The following is an 18,807-nucleotide window of genomic DNA, read 5'->3' on the forward strand; positions in this document are numbered from 1 at the left end:
AATTATCTTTTTACTGACACAAGTTAAGTTCCATCTTTACATAAAAAACAAGCTATCCTGCTTAATTATGAAAACTCAGCCGCCTGCAGGGTGGTACATTATTATTACTGTGGTGGGCGTGTACGAACACTTCGCTGCTAGCTAGAATGAGAAATAAGGTTTATGGCTACAGTAAGCTAAAAAATTTTCTTCGTCTGGCTGCCTGTCGCTTGGTAGCATAAACTCTTTCTAACGTAATTAGACCGTTTTTTGACTCTTTTACAGACGCAGTCTTTGCATTCTAGCAAGCTGGTTAATCCTTAAATTACCAAAAGCTTTGGCATACCAGACTGAGACTAACGGGCAGCAGCGGTGATTCAGCGTGCTAGCTAGTGAGAAAAATCTTGAGAGCCTCCACATCCAGCCTAACATCCATTGATGTTAGCCTATGAGTATCGCCTTCGCATATCGCCAGCGTTGTTAATCGCCGGGTTTCTATCTACCAAGATGTACGGGATGTTGGGATGACAGGAAGATGGCAAACGGGGCTGGAAGTGAGTAACGTTAGAAAATAGCAAATGTCATGACATGCTACCCGTTAGCGTGTGTGTGTTTGTGTGTGTCGTACTTGGATCTTATCGCTTCTAACTTCTCTTCGCTCCCTGCGTGGCAGCCTGCACGGATTATTGGTTGTCATCACGAGTTGACGGCTCTATTTACACTGGTGGTGGCTGCCGTTTGCTATCAGTTATATCAAAGACACTCTCTTTGTGTGTGCAGTTGCATGCTTAAAGTGCCGGTACTGGTGGTTAGCTCGATCATAATGGTAAAAAAAAAAAAGAAGAAAAAAGATCCAGGCCGGAGACGTCCAGCAGAACACAGTCTGTATTAAAAATATACTGCATAAAGTATATGTTATGTTTCGTCCACGTCTGCAGAACACAAGCTGCTTGTCATTGGACCAACAGAACCATGGTCAGTGAGGGAGAAGCTGTGTTTGGCCACATCTGTCATGAAGAGTGGGGACCAGAACTGGTAATGCATGCCTCTTTCAGCTGGTTTCAACGATTCTGTATTATGTGCTCAATAGTGTGAGTCATAATCTGGCACATTAGATGTTGTTAGTTACACATGTAACTAACTTTCGCTTATGATTAGGTTTTAAGATAAGATGTTGTCACTTAGGGTGGTTCTGTTAGTATTCCTGTGCCTGAGTACTTAAAAGGGTTGCTGGTCTGCTTTCCTGTTACAGTACACAGTGACATACAAATAGGATGACTTAACCATGGTTAGTCATGTCATTCTTTATCTGTTACACTGGCATACATGATGCAGCCCGGTGCTGGCTGGCTTTAATTTAGTACCAGGTTTGCATGAAGTAACAAATAAAAGAGTAATTATAAATGAAAAAAAAATAGATTTAATATAATTTTGTTCCTGAAATATAAAGATAATAAACCATTGCATAAATAGAACATTGTTTAAGTCTAATAATCTTTAGAACTGTATTTATCTTGGGATGTCTTATGCTTTTTTCATCAGGGTATCGGTCAGTCGTGCCATAAAACCATTTGCAGAACCTGGGCGACCACCTGACTGGTTCTCTCAAAAGGTATGACCAGAGCACCTTATCACAGGGTGAAAAGCAGAGAACACCCTGTACAGGTTGTCAGACTATCGCAGGGCTGCTTTCACAACATTAAAAACTTAATCCATGATCTCTGCAGTAGGTTTCACGCACTCTATTTGAGTGAAGTTGTTCTTGATACTCTTTTGGATCTTCACAGCACTGTGCCTCCAAATACTCAGAGCTCCTGGAAGCGACAGAGGCCCCAAAGTGAGCACATAAGTGACTTCAACTTCAAACATGCTTGTGTAGCTTTACCCCGTTTGATGAATGCATCTAGAGGATATGCAGCGTTACGAGCTGATGCCTTTGTTACCTTCAGGCGGAAGCGCGGCGAGAAAGGTGAGGTGGTGGAGACAGTGGAGGATGTGATAGTTCGCAGACTGACGGCTGAGAGGATCGAGGAACTAAAGAAGCTGATAAAAGAAACGCAGGAGAAGCACAGGTAACCAGCATGAACACATTATTCGTCTAAAAAAGACACACACCTCAAACTGCGTCAGTGAGATGAGCTGACATACTGCTGTTTTCATAGGAAGCTGAAGAGAGAGGCTGAACTGATTCAAGCAGGACATCTGGATTCCAAACTGAAAGAGCTATGGGAGGAAATTCTGCTGTAAGAAGCAACAAATCTATCAACCCTGTTTGTACAGTCATGCACGTCTTTTTCTCCTGCAAACCTTAAACATTGGACTCATTGGACTCTCTTTGTAACAACAAAGGAAATGATCTTTTGTTGTGCATCTGTTAGGAAGAAGAAACTGGAGGAGGAGGAAGCAGAGATGAAAAGAAAAAACACAGATGCTGCTTATCAAGGTATTTCTTTCAATTTCAGGGGTCTTTTTTGAGGAACACATCCATAAAGAATTATATTTCAGTAATTACACAGGTCATCCATAAATAATGAAAATAAAAAAACAATGAGATTATGATTATTAAACTGAGATAACTTTGTGTAGCTAAGTCAGCCTGCTAGTAATATACATGAAAAGTAACTTCTTAGATATATTTGTGCTTAGTGCCACTGAAACCAGAAGAGATTCTTCATATAACAGACATTGTGATACAAGTTACATATACTTCTGTGCAAAAGTGATGAGCCAACCCTCATTTCTATATGTTTTGCTAAGAAAATGGGAAAAAGGTGAAGTGATTTATTGAAACATGCAGCAGAGACATGGGAAAAATATGGTTTGTGCACTTCTAACAAGCTTGAAAGTCAATACTTGGAAATACCACCTTTATTCTTCATAACAGCTCCCCTGGTTAGTTCAAAAGTACAATTTTATGCCTGTGCCTCAAACTATTATCTGGTTGCCAGCTTAGCTCCGTGGGTGAGCAGGCGGCCGGCCAGCAGGCAGTGGCTATGTTTCGAATCCAACCTGTGGCCCTGTCTGTCTCCACTATCAAATAAAGGCAAATGACAAAAAAGTATATTTTATTTGGAGTTTTTTAAACTAAAGAAATGGGGATAATTTGGCTTTCATGATTTATTGGTCAGTTTTAAGTGGGTCAACAAACAAACAAAGTAAAAGTTGTCTAAAATTGGTCAGGTACTGAAAATGAGAGAAAAAGTAGGTGATGTCCAAAGAAAAACTTTGAAATTTATTAAACTGATGATATTGCTCGAGAAAACTTTTATAAATGAGAAGAAAGTCTGGATTCTTTTAAGGAAAATATGAAAAACTGAGATGTGTCTGACAATTAAACTGGGTTAAGAATGGTCGTACAGAAAGCTCATCAAGACTTGATTGGGTATTTTAGAAGTGCTGCACTCTGCAGGAACTGTTTGACCAGAAACTTTAAACTGCTGTTGGCACTAGAAAACATGGGAATAAACAAAGAAAATATCCTTTATTTCAAGGTGATCACCTGTCAAAAGAGATGTCAGCATTTTTCATACTCAGGTTGAGCCAATTGGACAGCCCGTGTAGAGAGCATTGTTTTGAAAAGAAAAGCTTTGCTTTTGTATGACTCACAAGAAAAGGCTCTCTATGCTGCCCGTCCCTCTTTCAGCCAGACAGGTGGCAAAGAACACACCCAAGCGGATACCCAGTGTCACCATGCATTCACCCTCAGGCTGTAGCTCCCCAAGCCAGGAGTTCTCCCCAGGTGACCAACTCGAGTGCTTGACACTGGATCTTACATCTACAAAAAATGTAAGTCTCTGAAGACTTATGACAATGCCTGACATTTCACTTATCCTGCCTCGTTTTCAGACATGTAAAAGTGTTTATTAGTATTTAATAATGGTGTAATGATTCTATAAATATTTTCTGTTTCTGTCATGTTCTTTTAGGGGGAATAAGAAAAAACATAATTGGTAAATTATTTTTACCCCTGGCATTATCACTTGATCATGATTGGGTTGTAGACTACAAATAAACTTTAGTATTCTATTTTATTTTCAATTCACTCTCCACATATAAAGTCTGTAAAAATTGCAGCTTTCATCAGACTAAAATAAATCTTAAAACCGGGCACTAACAAAAATACCAAAATGAACACATGGCTAAATACTGAAGCTCTGTCTTAATCTCTAATACCATTGATTGAAGTCGTTTGCTTCCAGAGAGCTCAGATTCAATAGGCTTGAGTGACAGGCTGTTTAGGTGTCTTTGTGTTATCCTTAATTAGTTTATAACATCCTGAACATTGCAGCAGTAACAGACCCTTTGGCAGACACAGACAGGAAGTGTCAAATATGCTTAATAGAAGGAATGTAATCCACATTCAAGTACCTTTTTCCTTAACAGGAAATGTCAGAGGCCATCAGCTTAGCATTGCACCTTGTCTGTTAGTGCTAGCGCGGCTGCTCAATCAATCGTTCCAAAGCTGCAGTCCAGGCACCAACAGCGTAGCCAAAATGAACACATGGCTAGTTAGAATGCAAATTACAAAAGCTCTTTCAAGCTTCAGTAATTAGCTGTGATAGCAGCATTAATGAAATTTCAAGTTTTTGTCAAAGTTTTCAGGTCGATCCAGGTTGCTCTCCAGTGCATCCATCGGAGTATAAATGTGTGTGAATGTTAGATAGAAGCAATGATATAGAAACAATAACAAAATTATTTCAGAAAACACAACAGTTATCAGATTCAGTATTATTAAACTTTCATATTGAGCCATAGTGCAAACCACTGATGCGTAACAGACTTTGATGTGCTTCAGATTTGTGCTAAAGGTTTGTAAAATGAAGTTAAAACTGAGCATTATCTTCTAATTAACACACACTATAAAAACTTCAGCAAGGGTTTGAGCTGTTACTGGAGAGAACATCATGCCAAAAAAAACCCAAAACAGTTTAGACTTGGGAAAAAGAATTGTTGTTGCTTCCAAAGCAGATGTATATACAAAGTTATCACAGCCTTTCCAAGTGTCGAGAACTGAAATGAGAGGGATCATCAAGAAATTCAAATAGAGCAACACAGTACCGAACAAGCCTAGCAGAGGTAGAAGCGAAAGATTTCAAAGACTAGGGAAAGAAAACTAGTCAGTGACGTGTCTAAAGACCTTAGAACAACTGCAAAAAGTTTGGAAGTTGGAAATTGTAGTCTCAAAGAAGACGACCACCAGAACGCTGCATAGGAATGGACTGTGAGGCTGCAGACTAAGAAAACTTCTGCAAAAGAGACACCTTCAGGCCAGACTGAAGTATGCTAAGGGCAACCTGGAGAACCCGTTTCTTTGGTCAGATGAGATGAAAGTAGAGCTCTTTGGCCACAGAGATGTTGCTTATGTTTGGAAAAAGAAGGGAGAAGCATACAAGCCAAAGAACACCGTCTGTGTGGAGACTTCAGTGCATCTGGAGCTGAAAATCTTGTCAAGGTGGAAGGAATCATGAAGGAAGAAGGATATGTGAAGATTATGAAAGAAAACCTCCAGCAACAAAACCGAGTCTGGATCGTTGCTTTGCTTTCCAACACAACCTAAAACAATTCTTCTGAAGAACTACCTCCAGAAGACCAAAGCGAACATGCTGAACAACTGGCATGTCGAAGCCCTGTCTTGAATCCTATTGGAAATCTGTGGGGTGAACTGAAGACCAAGGTCCATGCCTGGAGAGCATCAAATCTGAAGGATCTTGAGAGATTCACCAAAGAAAATTGAGCTGAGATTGCTCAGGAGACGCATGCGAGACTAGCTGAAAACTACAACAGTTGACTGCAGGCTGTTATCTAGCAAAAAGGATACACAATTGACCGTTAGCATCAGGGAGCTAATAATTTTAACCCTGGTAGTTTCTGTTTTTATGAAATCATTTTGTTTCTGTGTTAAAGTAAAGTAATGTAATAAAACGTGGGTGTTTTATTCTTAAAAAGTCCTAAAAACTCTTTTCCAGGTGTAACAGCAATTGGGAAATACTTATTTACTAATACTAATATATTTTCATTGGTGGGCTAATAATCCTGTCGATATCTGTAGATTAGAGGGTTACCTAGGCAGCCGGATCTAGGAATGTCTGCAGGCGTCCAGCTGTCAGCTTCAAAATGATGCAAGAGGAGCAAATCATTTCCAATGTAGATGTAGTTTTAGCATCCAGGTCTTCTACAGTAATCACGACTGTAGCACCAGGTTAGCTCCTGCCAGTTAACACTGGCAAACTTGCTAAATGCGTCTTTTTCCCCCACGGACCGATTTCTCCTCATTAACCACCTAATTGACATTTGATTTGTCATTGTGACTTAATTGGCTAATTTACAAAACATTCCATCTATTTTATCATCATACTAGAATTTTAAAATCCCTTTTAAACAAAGTGTGACAAAGTGTGCTATTAAGAAAAATCGCTAAATAGTCACAAATTTAAACTATCTATTTCACCACAACACTCAGCAGATATAATGTCCTTCATTATATGTCCAGTATATACCTAGTAGATGTAATGTAATGTGTTTCTTGTGTGCCACTAATTTAGATTTGGTAAATTCGGGCTCATAATACCTAAAAAAAATAATTTTAGGTGTAACTTACCAGGAGTGCTATATGGGATGTAAGGCATAGAAAATGACTGTTTTTATTTTGGAAATGAGTCTAATACTTTTGACCGTTCCCTTCAGAGACAAAAAAGAAAACATACAGTATTAGAGAACTGATAACAACTACATCTGTAAATCCTAATAAAATGTCATGTTTCCCTCTGTCTGTCTCTAGGCTTCTGGAACAGCCAGGCTAATGACATTTGCTGAGCCTTCTGGTAATGATGACAGCCACGGGTCCCTGCTAGAGGACCCCACCCAAAAGAAGTTACTGTGTCAGAAAGCCACACCACCACCATCTCCCCTCCTGTCAGAGTTACTGAAGAAAGGCAGTATATTGGCCACAAATTCCAGATTGGTTTGTTGAAGGGCTTTAATATATATGCCAGTAATTAACTTGTACAAGACTGCAGGGCAGTCTACCTTTATATGATCACGTAAAGAATTCCTGTGCTTTAGAGCAGCGGTCCCCAACCTTTTTTGCGCCACGGACCGGTTTATCCCCGACAATATTTTCATGGACCGGCCTTTAAGGTGTCGCGGATAAATACAACAAAATAAAACTAGTACCGGTACCGACAAAAAGAAAATTTATTCATAACACACGTGAAAAGACCAAGAAAAACCGAGTAAACGATAAAAAAGATAACAAAATAACGCTGAAAACCGATTAAAAACCCTGAAAACTATACATTTCACACCTGAGCCCGGCACCAAACGACTCACGGACTGGTACCGGTCTGAGGCCCGGGGGTTGGGGACCGCTGCTTTAGAGGGTGTCTAATAATTTGGCTATCCAGTCTGTCTCCTTACAGTTCTCTGTTATCGTTTAAATTTGGATTCTGTTTAAAATCACTGTATATATAAAATTCACTTCACATATCCTGGACTTGAAGAAGAAACCATTTTGCCTTCTCTCTTTATTGGCACTGGCCTTAAAATCCAGTATTGATCAGACACCACTGATGGGATAAAAAAAAACACCAGCTATGCTGCCCTGCCTGTTAATGAGTAACAGATTTATTATTAAACAGCACTGCTTCATGTTTTAGACGTGTTTGATTTGTGTATGCATCTTTATCTCAGATTGGAGATGGTGACGTGTCCACAGGTAATGTGTCAGGAGCACATGACTTGCAGCTGGCTCCACCTTGTCAGCCTCTCTCTCAGGCAGCAGGTACAGATGCTGTGTTTGATCACTGTTGATCTCTGTTAAAATGTCTTGTTACAAAAGCAAATCTTACTTTTTGGATTTCGATAAACAGAAATGTTTCACAAAGCAACAGATTACCATACCAGTAAAAAAAGCATTCAGTAGAACCCCCTTTGACACAGGAAAAAGTGTCCCATAGGTCTTCTTATCTTTAGCTCATTGAACATGTTTTATAATTGTTAGTTTTACTCTTGAACTCTGAATGCATGGGTGCTATCTGGTGATGCCATTGCTGCAAATGTTTGCTAATACTCTGACCATCTGATAGCCTGAGGTGCTTTGTCAGAGCTCTGCACTTCATGTGTTAATGCATGCGTGAATACTTGCATGACAGGTGCCCCGATGTTGTCCCGTCTCCTGGAAGCAGGCCCCGCCCAGTTTTCCCCTCCATTAGGTTTTATGGTCAGTGTAGATTCTGCCTCCAGTGTTCCTCTCTCTGCCACCACTCCTGTTCCTGCTCAATCAAACATCTCAGCAAGTGCAGGTCTGTCCACTTTCTGATCCAACACCCTCACATTCTTAATATCACAAACTTTGCATTGTATACAGAGGATTTAATTGTGACCTGTTGATCAGATCTGTTCTTGGCCACCTGCTCTAAACTAGCAAAGATGTAATAATGCTATACCAAATAAGAATTTAGATTCATGGTGTCGAAATATTAAACAGATAGTAAATCAGTTGTTGCATTCATGCAGAGGTAAATGTGATGGTGCCATCTGTGGCCCCTGGATGCCAGCCTGTCTCCTCTATGGTAGAAGATAAGGTGTCAGAGCTCAGTGAGGACGATGTGACTGTGTCACTGTGTCATGAGCTGGACCTGAAGACAGTGGGGGACATCATCGCCATCATTGAAGAGAAGGTTCTAAAAGTCAACAAACCTTACTGTTTAGGTTACATTAAATAATTTATGAGACCTGTTTGGATTTTTATTTATTTATTTATTTTTTACAATATGAGCATTCATTGTATGCTTCTTTTTGTAGGCTGATGAAGCTGCTGATGCTTTGGATGCAGCTGCAGTTGAGGCTGCTCTGTCCCTTTGTGAAGAAAATGGCCACGCTCTGTCTGCTGCCTGGGATTCTGGGCCTTTCCAGCCTCATGAGCCACACAATCCCACAGTGCCCACTGGGGCTGTACAGTCTTCATCTCTTCACTGTAGCTTGGAGGAGAGGACAGAAGCTTCACTCTCTTCTTTTTGCAACAGTCAAGATAACCATCTTGCAGGATTTCCTGTGGGACTGAGGAGCATTCCTCCCTCTTCCTCATCTGGATGCAACTCAAAGATTTTGGAGCACTACCGCAGTGGAACGCCTCCACAGGCTGCAGCAGTGAGAGAGACCGGAGAGGCGGTTCACTCAAAAACCCAAATGTCATCCAGAAAATGTGAACGTGAGAAGTGGGCACAGCAAATCCCTGAAAAAATCCACGGAGGTACGAACATCCATGCTTAAGCATTTGTACTGCCTTGCCACGTAACATGCAGTTTGCGTCAGACTATGCATTTTGCAAACCTTATTATTCATTTCTACTATCTTGACAGACTCGGTATTAGAAGATAACCCAGTGACAGAAAGGCATCCAAAGGTATAGCACTGTATGAGGACAAAGCGAGCATGATGCTTGTAATTGCTGTACTAAAATTTGCAGTGTGCTCCACAGTAACCCGGCACTTTCAGTTTTGTCTGAATCTGTCTGTGCCTTTATACATTTTTGCAGGAGACGAAGAGGGAGGACGTAATAACTATTGGGGGAGGAGAGAAGGCCTCGGGGACTAACCTGCAAAACAAAGTTAATGGGCCAGAGGTGTGTGGAGAAGAAGTGGGAGATGGGGTGGAAGAATTCCTATCAGAGCCAGACGGCGAAACTGAGCTAGAACCGGCAGCCAGTGAGAGTGAGGATGGATACAGCCTCCATACGGCTTCCTCTTCACTGCAGCTCCACACAACTGCAGACTCCATCCCCAGCAGCCCAGCTTCTTCGCAGTTGTAAGTGAAATGCATTTATACTCTAGATCAGGGGTCTCAAACTTAAATGAGCTGTGGGCCACTGCTGGCACTATCATCTCATTGGAGGACCACTTTAGTGTTCAAGGAGTACAAAACAAACAAACAAGAAAACACCCACAAATATTTCTGAAAATGTGGTGTTTTGTTTGTTTTTTAAAATGTCAAATATTGTATAACAAGAAAAAACTGCAAATGCGAATGATTTTTTTTCTCACTGAAGCCTTTCATTGAACTACCAAATAAACAAATTGGTACTCTCTTTCTGACCAGACACGTGGCAACACTTCTGCTATAACTTTGTTTGTATTTAACAAAATAAAAATGCAGACATAAGTGTACACATCAGTCAATATACAGGCTGCAAATAGGGGTGACGAGTTTGAGACGCCTGCTCTAGATGGTGCTGATGATGTAAGAATACTGAGTTTGCAGCAGATTAGTTTCTGCATTCATACAACTTCCTTTTTTGACCTTCAACATGCAGTTCTGTGTGCAGTGAGGATCTGGAAGCTCTACAGGCTCACAAAATCTGGAAGAAAGCCATTATGCTTGTGTGGCGAGCAGCAGCCAATCACAGGTCAGAATCTGATTCATAACTTTAACACTAAATGCACAGTCTCCGATATTTTTCTGTAACGCGTCGTGTAAACCTGTTGTAGGTATGCAAATGTCTTCCTTCAGCCAGTAACAGAAGAAATTGCGCCTGGATACCACAGTATTGTGCACAGGTAAGCAAAGAATATTTTTGTATCACTTTACTGGAGCTTTAGAGGAAAAACATCTCAGACAGAACTGTCTTCGCTTCTTGTTCTCCAGGCCCATGGACCTGGCAACCATAAAGAAGAACATCGAGAACGGTCTGATACGGACCACCGCCGAGTTCCAGAGGGACATCATGCTGATGTTTCAGAATGCAGTCATGTACAACAGCCTGGACCACGACGTGTACCACATGGCTCTGGAGATGCAGCGTGACGTGCTGGAGCAGATCCAACAGTTTCTAGCTACCCAGCTCATCATGGAGACGTCAGAATCTGGTATCAGCGCCAAGAGCCTGAGAGGCCGTGAGAGCACGCGCAAACAGGACTCTACTGACAAGGTGCTTCACTAGAGTTTTGACAAAAGCAGAGTACAGAAGAAGAGAAAAGGGTGAGACAACAAAGGTAGAAGAAAGTGATGCCAAACTATTTGATGGCCATTTTCCAAAGCATGACGTTTAATTTTAAATCAGTTATTCTCAGGTAGCCATTGGCTTCGTATGCTATGAAAATCAGGTTGTTCTCCTTCAAACATTCGTTTCGGTGTCTCACTATGGGCGACGCTCTCTCAGCATGTCATTACTCCAGCCAGCATTGGCCACCCTCCTCCCTATCCAGTCTTTTAAGTGATGACGTGATGAACCCTGCGTCCAGGCCCAAACTACTCTGCATTTAATAAGGCTGCAGTATTTTTAACATGTTTTAATGCTTTGTATCTTGTTCTATTTAATCTCAACAAGCCCCTAAAAACAGTCAGTGATCACTGTTGGCCTCTCTCGGTTTTTATTACCACTAATCATTTTAAAGCTCAGTTTTTAAAACTTTACATGTAACTACAGCTCAGCCCATGCAGTAGTATTTTAATGACTAACCTTGTATTGTGGATGGATTATCTCAGTTTTTCTCCTGACTGAAGTTTGGTCCGTTTACAGGATCCTGCTATGCAACTGCATTTGCCCCTAACCTTCAAGAACCCTCATGTTAACTTTTATCGAATGGAAAAAAGTCACCAGCTATGCTGCCCTGCCTGTTAATGAGTAACAATAACATCCTCCAGCTTCTCTGTTTATATTATGCTAACATAGCTGTGTCGCTAGCGATCACGCAGCACATCATTATATACCAGCTAGCCAAACTTTGGTAACCCTACAAACATCACTGCTGTTTACTTTCCTGTCTTCATTTATGTCAGAAGTGATAGCAGAGCTGTACATCTTAATTTGTTTCAGAAATCCCTCAGTCAGAACATGGTATGTTATATTTAGATGGAAACTAGTGAGCTAACTTCCTGCTAACCTCTAACTCCGTTAAATTTAATAAATTCTGTTTTCATGGATGACTGGATGTTAAACTTAATTGTTACACCTGGTAGAGTATCCATACTAATCATTTTATTACAGATGAATGAATTTAGACAGTTTTTCAACTCTCAGTAATGCTGGAGTGATCATTTGACTTAGAGACCTGCAGCGGAGTTTGGTCCCAGGCACGGCTAATGACGTCAGACTTAAAGACCGGGTAAAAGGGTGTGACACAGCGTCACCCGTCATTCAATTTCCTCTTCTCGCTTCTTCAGAATTTTCCCCTGCGGTTGCAAAATCTCAGGCTCAGATACACATGACGCTTCTGTGGTGTGCCCCGGGCTGCAACACGCCCAAGCGGCTATTTCCACACCAGGTTCATGTGAACACTGTGCTCGCTTTACTCTGAAAAGCCTTCGTCAATTCTAGCCTGCCAGGCTAGCCTGTCGAAGAAGGACCCAATGTTGTCTCCAATTGGCGCACTGATGGAGCACACTGAGTCAGCCACACCAGGCGCCAGCTGGGGCGACGAGATGGATATCATCCTCCCGCTGGTGGACGATGCCTAGGTCAGCTGCGAAGCTATGTTGTCTGATTCCCTTGAGGCTAATGACGAGCTACTCAGCAAATCCTCTGAGGGACCGTTGGAACGTCTCGTCTCGGGTGAGGATGACGACGTTTTCTTTGCCCCCTCTGGTCGGAATTCTGTGACTCAAGGGATCGATTGTGATAACACCGGCACACAGTCCCGTGTCATGGAGCTATTTGATGTTGCAAAACGGGCAGCTGGAAAGCTGGCAGTCCCATGGCCCAACGTGACAACGGAGACCTCCACCTCACGATACGAGGGTAAAGGGCTCCCCAGAGCAAAGCGCACTACTAAGCAGGTACTGCCGCTTTTCCCCGAATGCGTGGACGAGGTCACACGCTGCTGGGCAAAGCCATTTTCGTCACCCAACCCCGTGCAGGGAGCGGCGGCATATGACTGCGCTGGAATGAAGGAGAAGGGCATCTACCAAATCCTCACAGTGGAGAATCTAGTGACTTCTCATCTCCACCCAAACCAGAAACTTTCCATGTCATCTGGTCCGTCCCTGCCCTTCAAGGCCAAACGCCTGCAGTCCTCCCTGGCTGACAAAGCGTATAAATCAGTTGCCACCACTGTGAGGGCATTGAACGCCTCATCGCTCCTGCTAGCCTACTCGACGGAGCTCCAGGACCAGGCTGCTGCGAAGCCCGATGCTAGCGAGCTGTGGGAAGAGCTGGGCATCGTTACGGACCAGTGTCTCCACCTCACTAGAGCAGCAGTACAAGCGGCGGGCAGAGCTCTCAGCATCATCATCCTGCAGGAGAGGGCAAGATGGCTGAACTTGGCGGGGCTTTTGGACAGAGAAAAATGTGACATTCTGGATGAAAGCATCGACCCCGCTGGCCTTTTCGGGACTGCCGTTGCCACCATACAAAGACGGTGCGAGGAGAAAAAGAAAGAGGGAGAGACCCTGCAGCTGTGTCTCACTAGGAAGACCCAGGCTGTGCCCCCGTCTCCACCCAGTTGCCGGAAGTTTGCTCAGAGCCCCAGCCGTCCACCCGGCGTGCCGACGTTTAAAATCCCTCGCCACCCAGCCCCGCAGGTCGCGGTCCAGGGTCCCCTAGGATCGCAGAACCCTAAGACCCACTGCTCAGGGTGCCCCACCACCAGCCAAGCAGTCGGACCGCAAGAAGAAGGACTGTCTTTTTTTTTTTCTTTTCCTTTTTTTGTGTCCCATTTGGATCTTTAGCCATCAGAATTGTTGTCTTAAGGCCAAGAAAGATGCCAAGCGGATTTATTTTACCAAGTGGATCATCATGGCCTTGCCATATTGGTCCATTTGATTTACCTTTATTACAATTATGAATTTATTTTATTTTCGGTTGCTACAAATGGGACAGACATGGCTGGGGGATAGGACAGGGAGAAAGAATGAAAGAAAGAGAGGGAGAGAAAGAAAAACAGAGGGGAGAAGAGACGGTGAGAAAGGGGGAAAGAAAGAAAGAAAAACAAACAAAACACCTGGATCACCTGTATGGAGAAAAAAAAACAGAAGAGAAAGCAAACAAAAAAAAGAGCAACATAATAAATACAGCACCATCACAATAAACTAGCTAGCAGTAGATAACAGTAGATACTGAATATTAAACGATATTGTGCAGCACGCAAGATAGACAGCGCACAATGTGCTTTGAGGCAGCAGCCAAGAAGGGTGTAGTCCGCGTCTGTGAACACCCGTGTGCACACCTGTGTGGATCAGCATACTTGTATTCCAAAGGTTTCTCCATGTAACGATCTGCTAGAGAGTGTGGGGAGCCATAGCCCCGTCCACCAGGGTATAAAGCAGGTATGGAGGAGATCCAGGCCCCAGATATCCAGAGGCCCCAGAGTACAAGGACCCGAGGAGGACCACCAAAAGGGGGGGAACCGTACCACCCTCCTGGGAAGAGCTGAGTAGAGCCCCAAACGAGAGGTCACCCAGCAGCTACGGAGCAGAGGCCAGAGGGGGTTGCATTGGCGTGCCCGCAGGCTCTGCTGGCAGCCAGCTGTGCCAGAGAGGACCGAGCTTCAAGCCCAGAGGCCTGAGGGCATCCCACCCCCCGGAAGGGGCCCAGCCGGGCCACAGGCGCCAGGCCCCGCCAATCGGCCACCAGGAGTGAGCCAGTACATACATGAGCGCCCAGCCCCAGACGACAAGGACCACCAACACACCAACGTCTGAGGGCATCAGCCACCGGCAGGGAGTGTGGTGAGGGGAGATGTAACCCTTCTCTCTGGGGTGGAGGCAAGTTGACCACCTCCTTATCTGCAGTAGCAGGGAGGCCCCGCATCCGAGACCCCAATCTGACGGCCAGCACCTCCTCCCAGCCCCCCAGTCCTGACGGCTAACAGAACCGGGGTGAGTGAAGACCTCAAACCTCCCTACGCCCGCTCATATGTAGTGTCGCTATGTGCTGTTCTAAAGTGCATTTAAAACTCGGGAGAGCCCTCGGGTATTTGTGAAATGCACAGAGGCAGTCATAGCCCCACTGAAGAGGCGGGGCATCCGCATAGCAACATACATAGACGATTGGCTGCTGCTATCAGAGTCAGAAATAATGGGAAGAGAGCACACCAGGTTGACAGTGGATCACCTGATGGCTCTGGGTTTCACCATAAACTATGAAAAGAGTGTCCTGCAGCCAGCTCAGGCCATCTCTTTCATAGGAATAGCTCTAAACTCCACCTTGCACAGAGCGTGTCTCTCGGTGATTACAGTCAAAAAAATGCTATGACATGCCGGCATTTTTCAGGTGGGAAGATATCTCCCATTCAGAAGATGCCTGCAGATGCTGGGATTAATGGTGTCTTCACTGGCAGTCATTCCAGTAGGCAGACTGCATATAAGGGAGTTTGAGCAATGGGTTGCATCACGGAGACTGAATCGAAAGCACCATACCCACCACCATATCAGAGTGACAGCAGATTGCGCTGCAGCACTCCACTGTTGGAGAAATCCCACATTTCTCACTTTGGGGGTGTCACTGGGGCTTTCACAGCCAGAAAGGTGGTGACCACGGACGCGAGTCTCACGGGCTAGTGTGCCACTCATGAGGGCAGAGCAGTGAGCGGCAACTGGGACTCACGACAAAGGGGTGTTCACATAAACTGGCCACAATTGCTAGCAGCATTTCTAGCACTGAGACACTTCCTTCCACTGTTAAGAAATCACCATGTTCTGATCAGAACAGACAACACCACTGTTGTGGCGTACATTGACAGAGGGCGGGTTACAGTCCCGTCCTTTGCACATGCTTGCTCGCAAACTGATCATGTGTAGCAGCATCAATCTGTTGTCACTGAGAGCTGCTCACATTCCAGGAGCTCTGAACTTGGGAGCAGATTTAATGTCCAGGGGAAACCTGCAGTACGGGGACTGGACCCTGCACCCACAGGTGGTGACCCATATCTGGACCCGCTTTGGCCAGTCACAGGTCGACCTGTTTTCCTCGAGGGAGAACGCTCAGTGTCCACTGTATTTCTCCCTGAGGGACCAGGAGGCTGCGCTAGGGGTAGATGCATTAGCTCACAATTGGCCACATGTTCTGCTTTATGCGTTCCCTCCGTTGGCCTTAATTTCTCCCACTCTTAACCAGAGTGAGAGAGAGGGGGCTAACAATAATATTGATCGCCCCAAGGTGGACGATGGTCCCATTGGTTAGCGGAGATTATGCCCCTCTTGTGGAGCGAACCTTGGCCTCTCCTCTGTGACGAGACCTAGTCTCCCAGGCCAGGGGGGAGATTTTTTTTCACCCTCACCCTGTGGGCTTGGCCTGTGAGAGGTTGAATTTGAGTATGGGAGGACTCACCCAGGGTGTTATAGCCACTATTCAGAATGCTAGAGCCCCCTCCACAAGATCATTGTATGAGAACAAGTGGAGATTATTTGAGGAGTGGTGTGGAAAGTCTCACACTCTCTATTTTCAGTGCTCTGTGACAACAATTCTCTCCTTTCTCCAGGAACTGTTAGATAAAGGAAAGGCCTTTTCCACAATTAAAGTATATCTAGCAGCCATTTCAGCCTGCCATGTGGGCTTCGTGGATGGCCCAGTGAGCCATCACCCGCTAGTCCGCTGTTTTATGACAGGGGCACAACGACTCCACCCGGTTTCTAAACCTCTCGTCCCCACATGGGATTTATCCCTGATGCTGGGGGCAGTTTCACAGCCACCATTTGAGACCACTAAGCCAGGTGGAAATAAAAATCCTGTCTTTGAAGACTGCATTGCTCCTGGCTCTCGCATCTGCAAAGCATATCAGCTATATTCATGCACTGTCAATACACAAACAGTGCACCCGATTCACGCGGGATAACTCTAGAGTCACGCTCAGGCCAAATCCGGCCTTTGTGCCCCAAAATCCTTATCTCCAATGCACCCCATTGGAGCTGGAAGCTTTTTGCCCTCCTCCTTTCTCCTCCCCTGAACAGGAGTGCCTAGATGCTGAGGCAATCCAATTGGCTTACTCCAGCACAGCAACCTCTTGGGCCCTTTTTAGGAGTGTCTCTATAGAGGAGATATGTGCAGCGAGCTGGGCTTCACCTTTGACGTTTGACTGTGTTAAGTGTGGGCTAGAGATGACCCCACGAGACCTCCTAAGTTGGCAGTCAGTCGTTCAGATGGGCTTATCTGGCAATATGGGAGTCTGCATATCTTTGATAACATGAGTGAGGTGTCTCACCAGATACCCCTCCTTGCACGAAGCGAGGAAGAGGTGAGCTTATCTTACCTCACTCATGTTATCAGAGAACAGAGGTTACGGAATAGAGTAACCTCAAGTTATTGTCTGAAGCCTTCATGTACTTATAGTTTATCCAAAGCATTCAATGAGTGTTTAATAAGAAAGCAGACTGCTCGATATTAGGTCTAATGAATTGAAGCTACTGTTCAATCAGCTTTAGTTTGATTTATAAAAGATGTTTCTGTGACAAAAAGCACTGCATAAAGAACTGCTAACCTAATAATGATTTTATAACACTTATGCTACAGACCATACTATATAAAATACATATTTTTTCATTTTTAACATTGACTTTCAATGTTACTTACACCCAAAGTATTTGGTGAAAAAAAGTATTTTTCCTCCCGGTCATCTAGTCTGGCAGAATGTCTTTTTCTGTTTCTTTAGATATTCTGATTACAGATAACCCATTTGAAGATAGGAAAGTTTAAAGAGTTAAATAATGATGGGTCATAGCATACTGATGTTAATGGGAACCTCTAAATCACTGAAAGGTAGGAGATGACTGAAATGTCCTGCAGTACCTTGAAAAGTGGCTTGACAACAGTATTCTGTATATCTGTAGCTTACATGATATAAAGATCCTGAGCTAAACATGTGGCATCGTCCTGTAATGTAATGGCAGGGCAGCAACAAAACATAGTAAATGTAGTACTAGTGTTATAGCAGTTAATGTGTGTTTTTAAAGCTTGTCTCCAGTTTTCCTCTAGCTGAATGTACTGTGTTGTCTCTCTCTTTGTATTATTTTGCTCCTGTTTGAGATTTTCAGCACACTACTGAGTTGCAGCTCTTATCTGTCATGTTCCTCTTACAGGACACTGTGTCCATGTCTTCCCCTGCCTTCCTTCTTTCTCTTTTTGTAAGTACCCTCTTTACTACCTTTAAAACTGCAGTTACATATATTCAAACAAAGAAGACAAACAAACAAAGAAGGTTTTATTAAAATACTTCATTTAGTCTCTTAAAGCTCAGACTAAACGTTTTTTCCCCCACTTCCACTGCAGGATGGAGGCACCAGAGGGCGCCGTAGTGCCATAGAAGCTGACCTCAAAATGAAGAAATGAAACCATCAGTATGATATTGTATCAGTATGGTGTCCCTGAGATAAAGTGAAAAGACTGATCTCATTGTCTCTCAGTTGCACAGATTGTGGCTCTGCGTATGGTGCAGTGTAACCTTTGCTTGCACTCTAGATTAAAAGGATAGACTGCAGTGTGGAGATGCTAATTTGTTCTGAGACAGCCATACAGTCGTGGATTACATAAAGTATAATCCCAGATTAGAGTGGGAGCATTCTGAAAGACCATGTCAGACCTTTCATGGATATAGCTGCACATCACTCAGACGTAACCTGCTCTGAAGTTCATGGGGATGTAGAGAGGTTTTAAAAAATGCTCCTATTATACAGTTGGGCTGAATATTGAATTAACTGGGCTTGAAGTTGATCCCCAGATTAGCGTCCAGAAGGCCAAAAGTCTGGCCAGAGGGGCAAGTTGATTTCAAACAGAAGCGTTTTCACTGCAGGTGTAAAACAGATTTTAAAGATCTAATTTTAAGACTTTGATATCCTTTTACTGTAATGTTTGTGTTGGATTTATTTTATCAATGTGACACTTTGGTGAAACAGTACCTACAT

At 43.7% G+C, this 18,807-nt stretch overlaps 1 protein-coding gene across 3 annotated transcripts; it reads left to right on the plus strand.

Annotated features, from left to right (window-relative positions):
• The first annotated feature begins 497 nt into the window (after window positions 1-497).
• On the plus strand, window positions 498-18,265 carry brd8a (bromodomain containing 8a). 3 transcript variants are annotated; one of them, XM_085363722.1, is made up of 20 exons: window positions 498-533; window positions 918-1,014; window positions 1,522-1,591; window positions 1,767-1,816; window positions 1,929-2,051; window positions 2,142-2,222; window positions 2,358-2,422; window positions 3,623-3,765; window positions 6,758-6,940; window positions 7,669-7,759; window positions 8,130-8,279; window positions 8,494-8,657; window positions 8,782-9,229; window positions 9,339-9,382; window positions 9,515-9,783; window positions 10,289-10,381; window positions 10,464-10,532; window positions 10,621-10,903; window positions 17,986-18,030; window positions 18,176-18,265. In XM_085363722.1, the coding sequence occupies exons 1-20, from the start codon at window positions 515-517 to the stop codon at window positions 18,233-18,235; spliced, it is 2,547 nt and encodes an 848-aa protein (XP_085219848.1). In that variant the 5' UTR covers window positions 498-514; the 3' UTR covers window positions 18,236-18,265. The 3 variants fall into 3 exon arrangements, with proteins under 3 accessions (XP_085219848.1, XP_085219849.1, XP_085219850.1); XM_085363723.1 differs by having other exon boundaries at window positions 8,130-8,273; XM_085363724.1 differs by having other exon boundaries at window positions 8,130-8,273; window positions 8,782-9,212; window positions 9,334-9,382.
• Window positions 18,266-18,807: the final 542 nt, after the last annotated feature.

The sequence above is a fragment of the Diplotaxodon limnothrissa genome, linkage group LG10, assembly GCF_057381915.1.
Source record: "Diplotaxodon limnothrissa isolate DT_005_m linkage group LG10, D_limnothrissa_male_GT1.1, whole genome shotgun sequence".
In the NCBI taxonomy this organism is placed as follows: Eukaryota; Metazoa; Chordata; class Actinopteri; order Cichliformes; family Cichlidae; genus Diplotaxodon; species Diplotaxodon limnothrissa.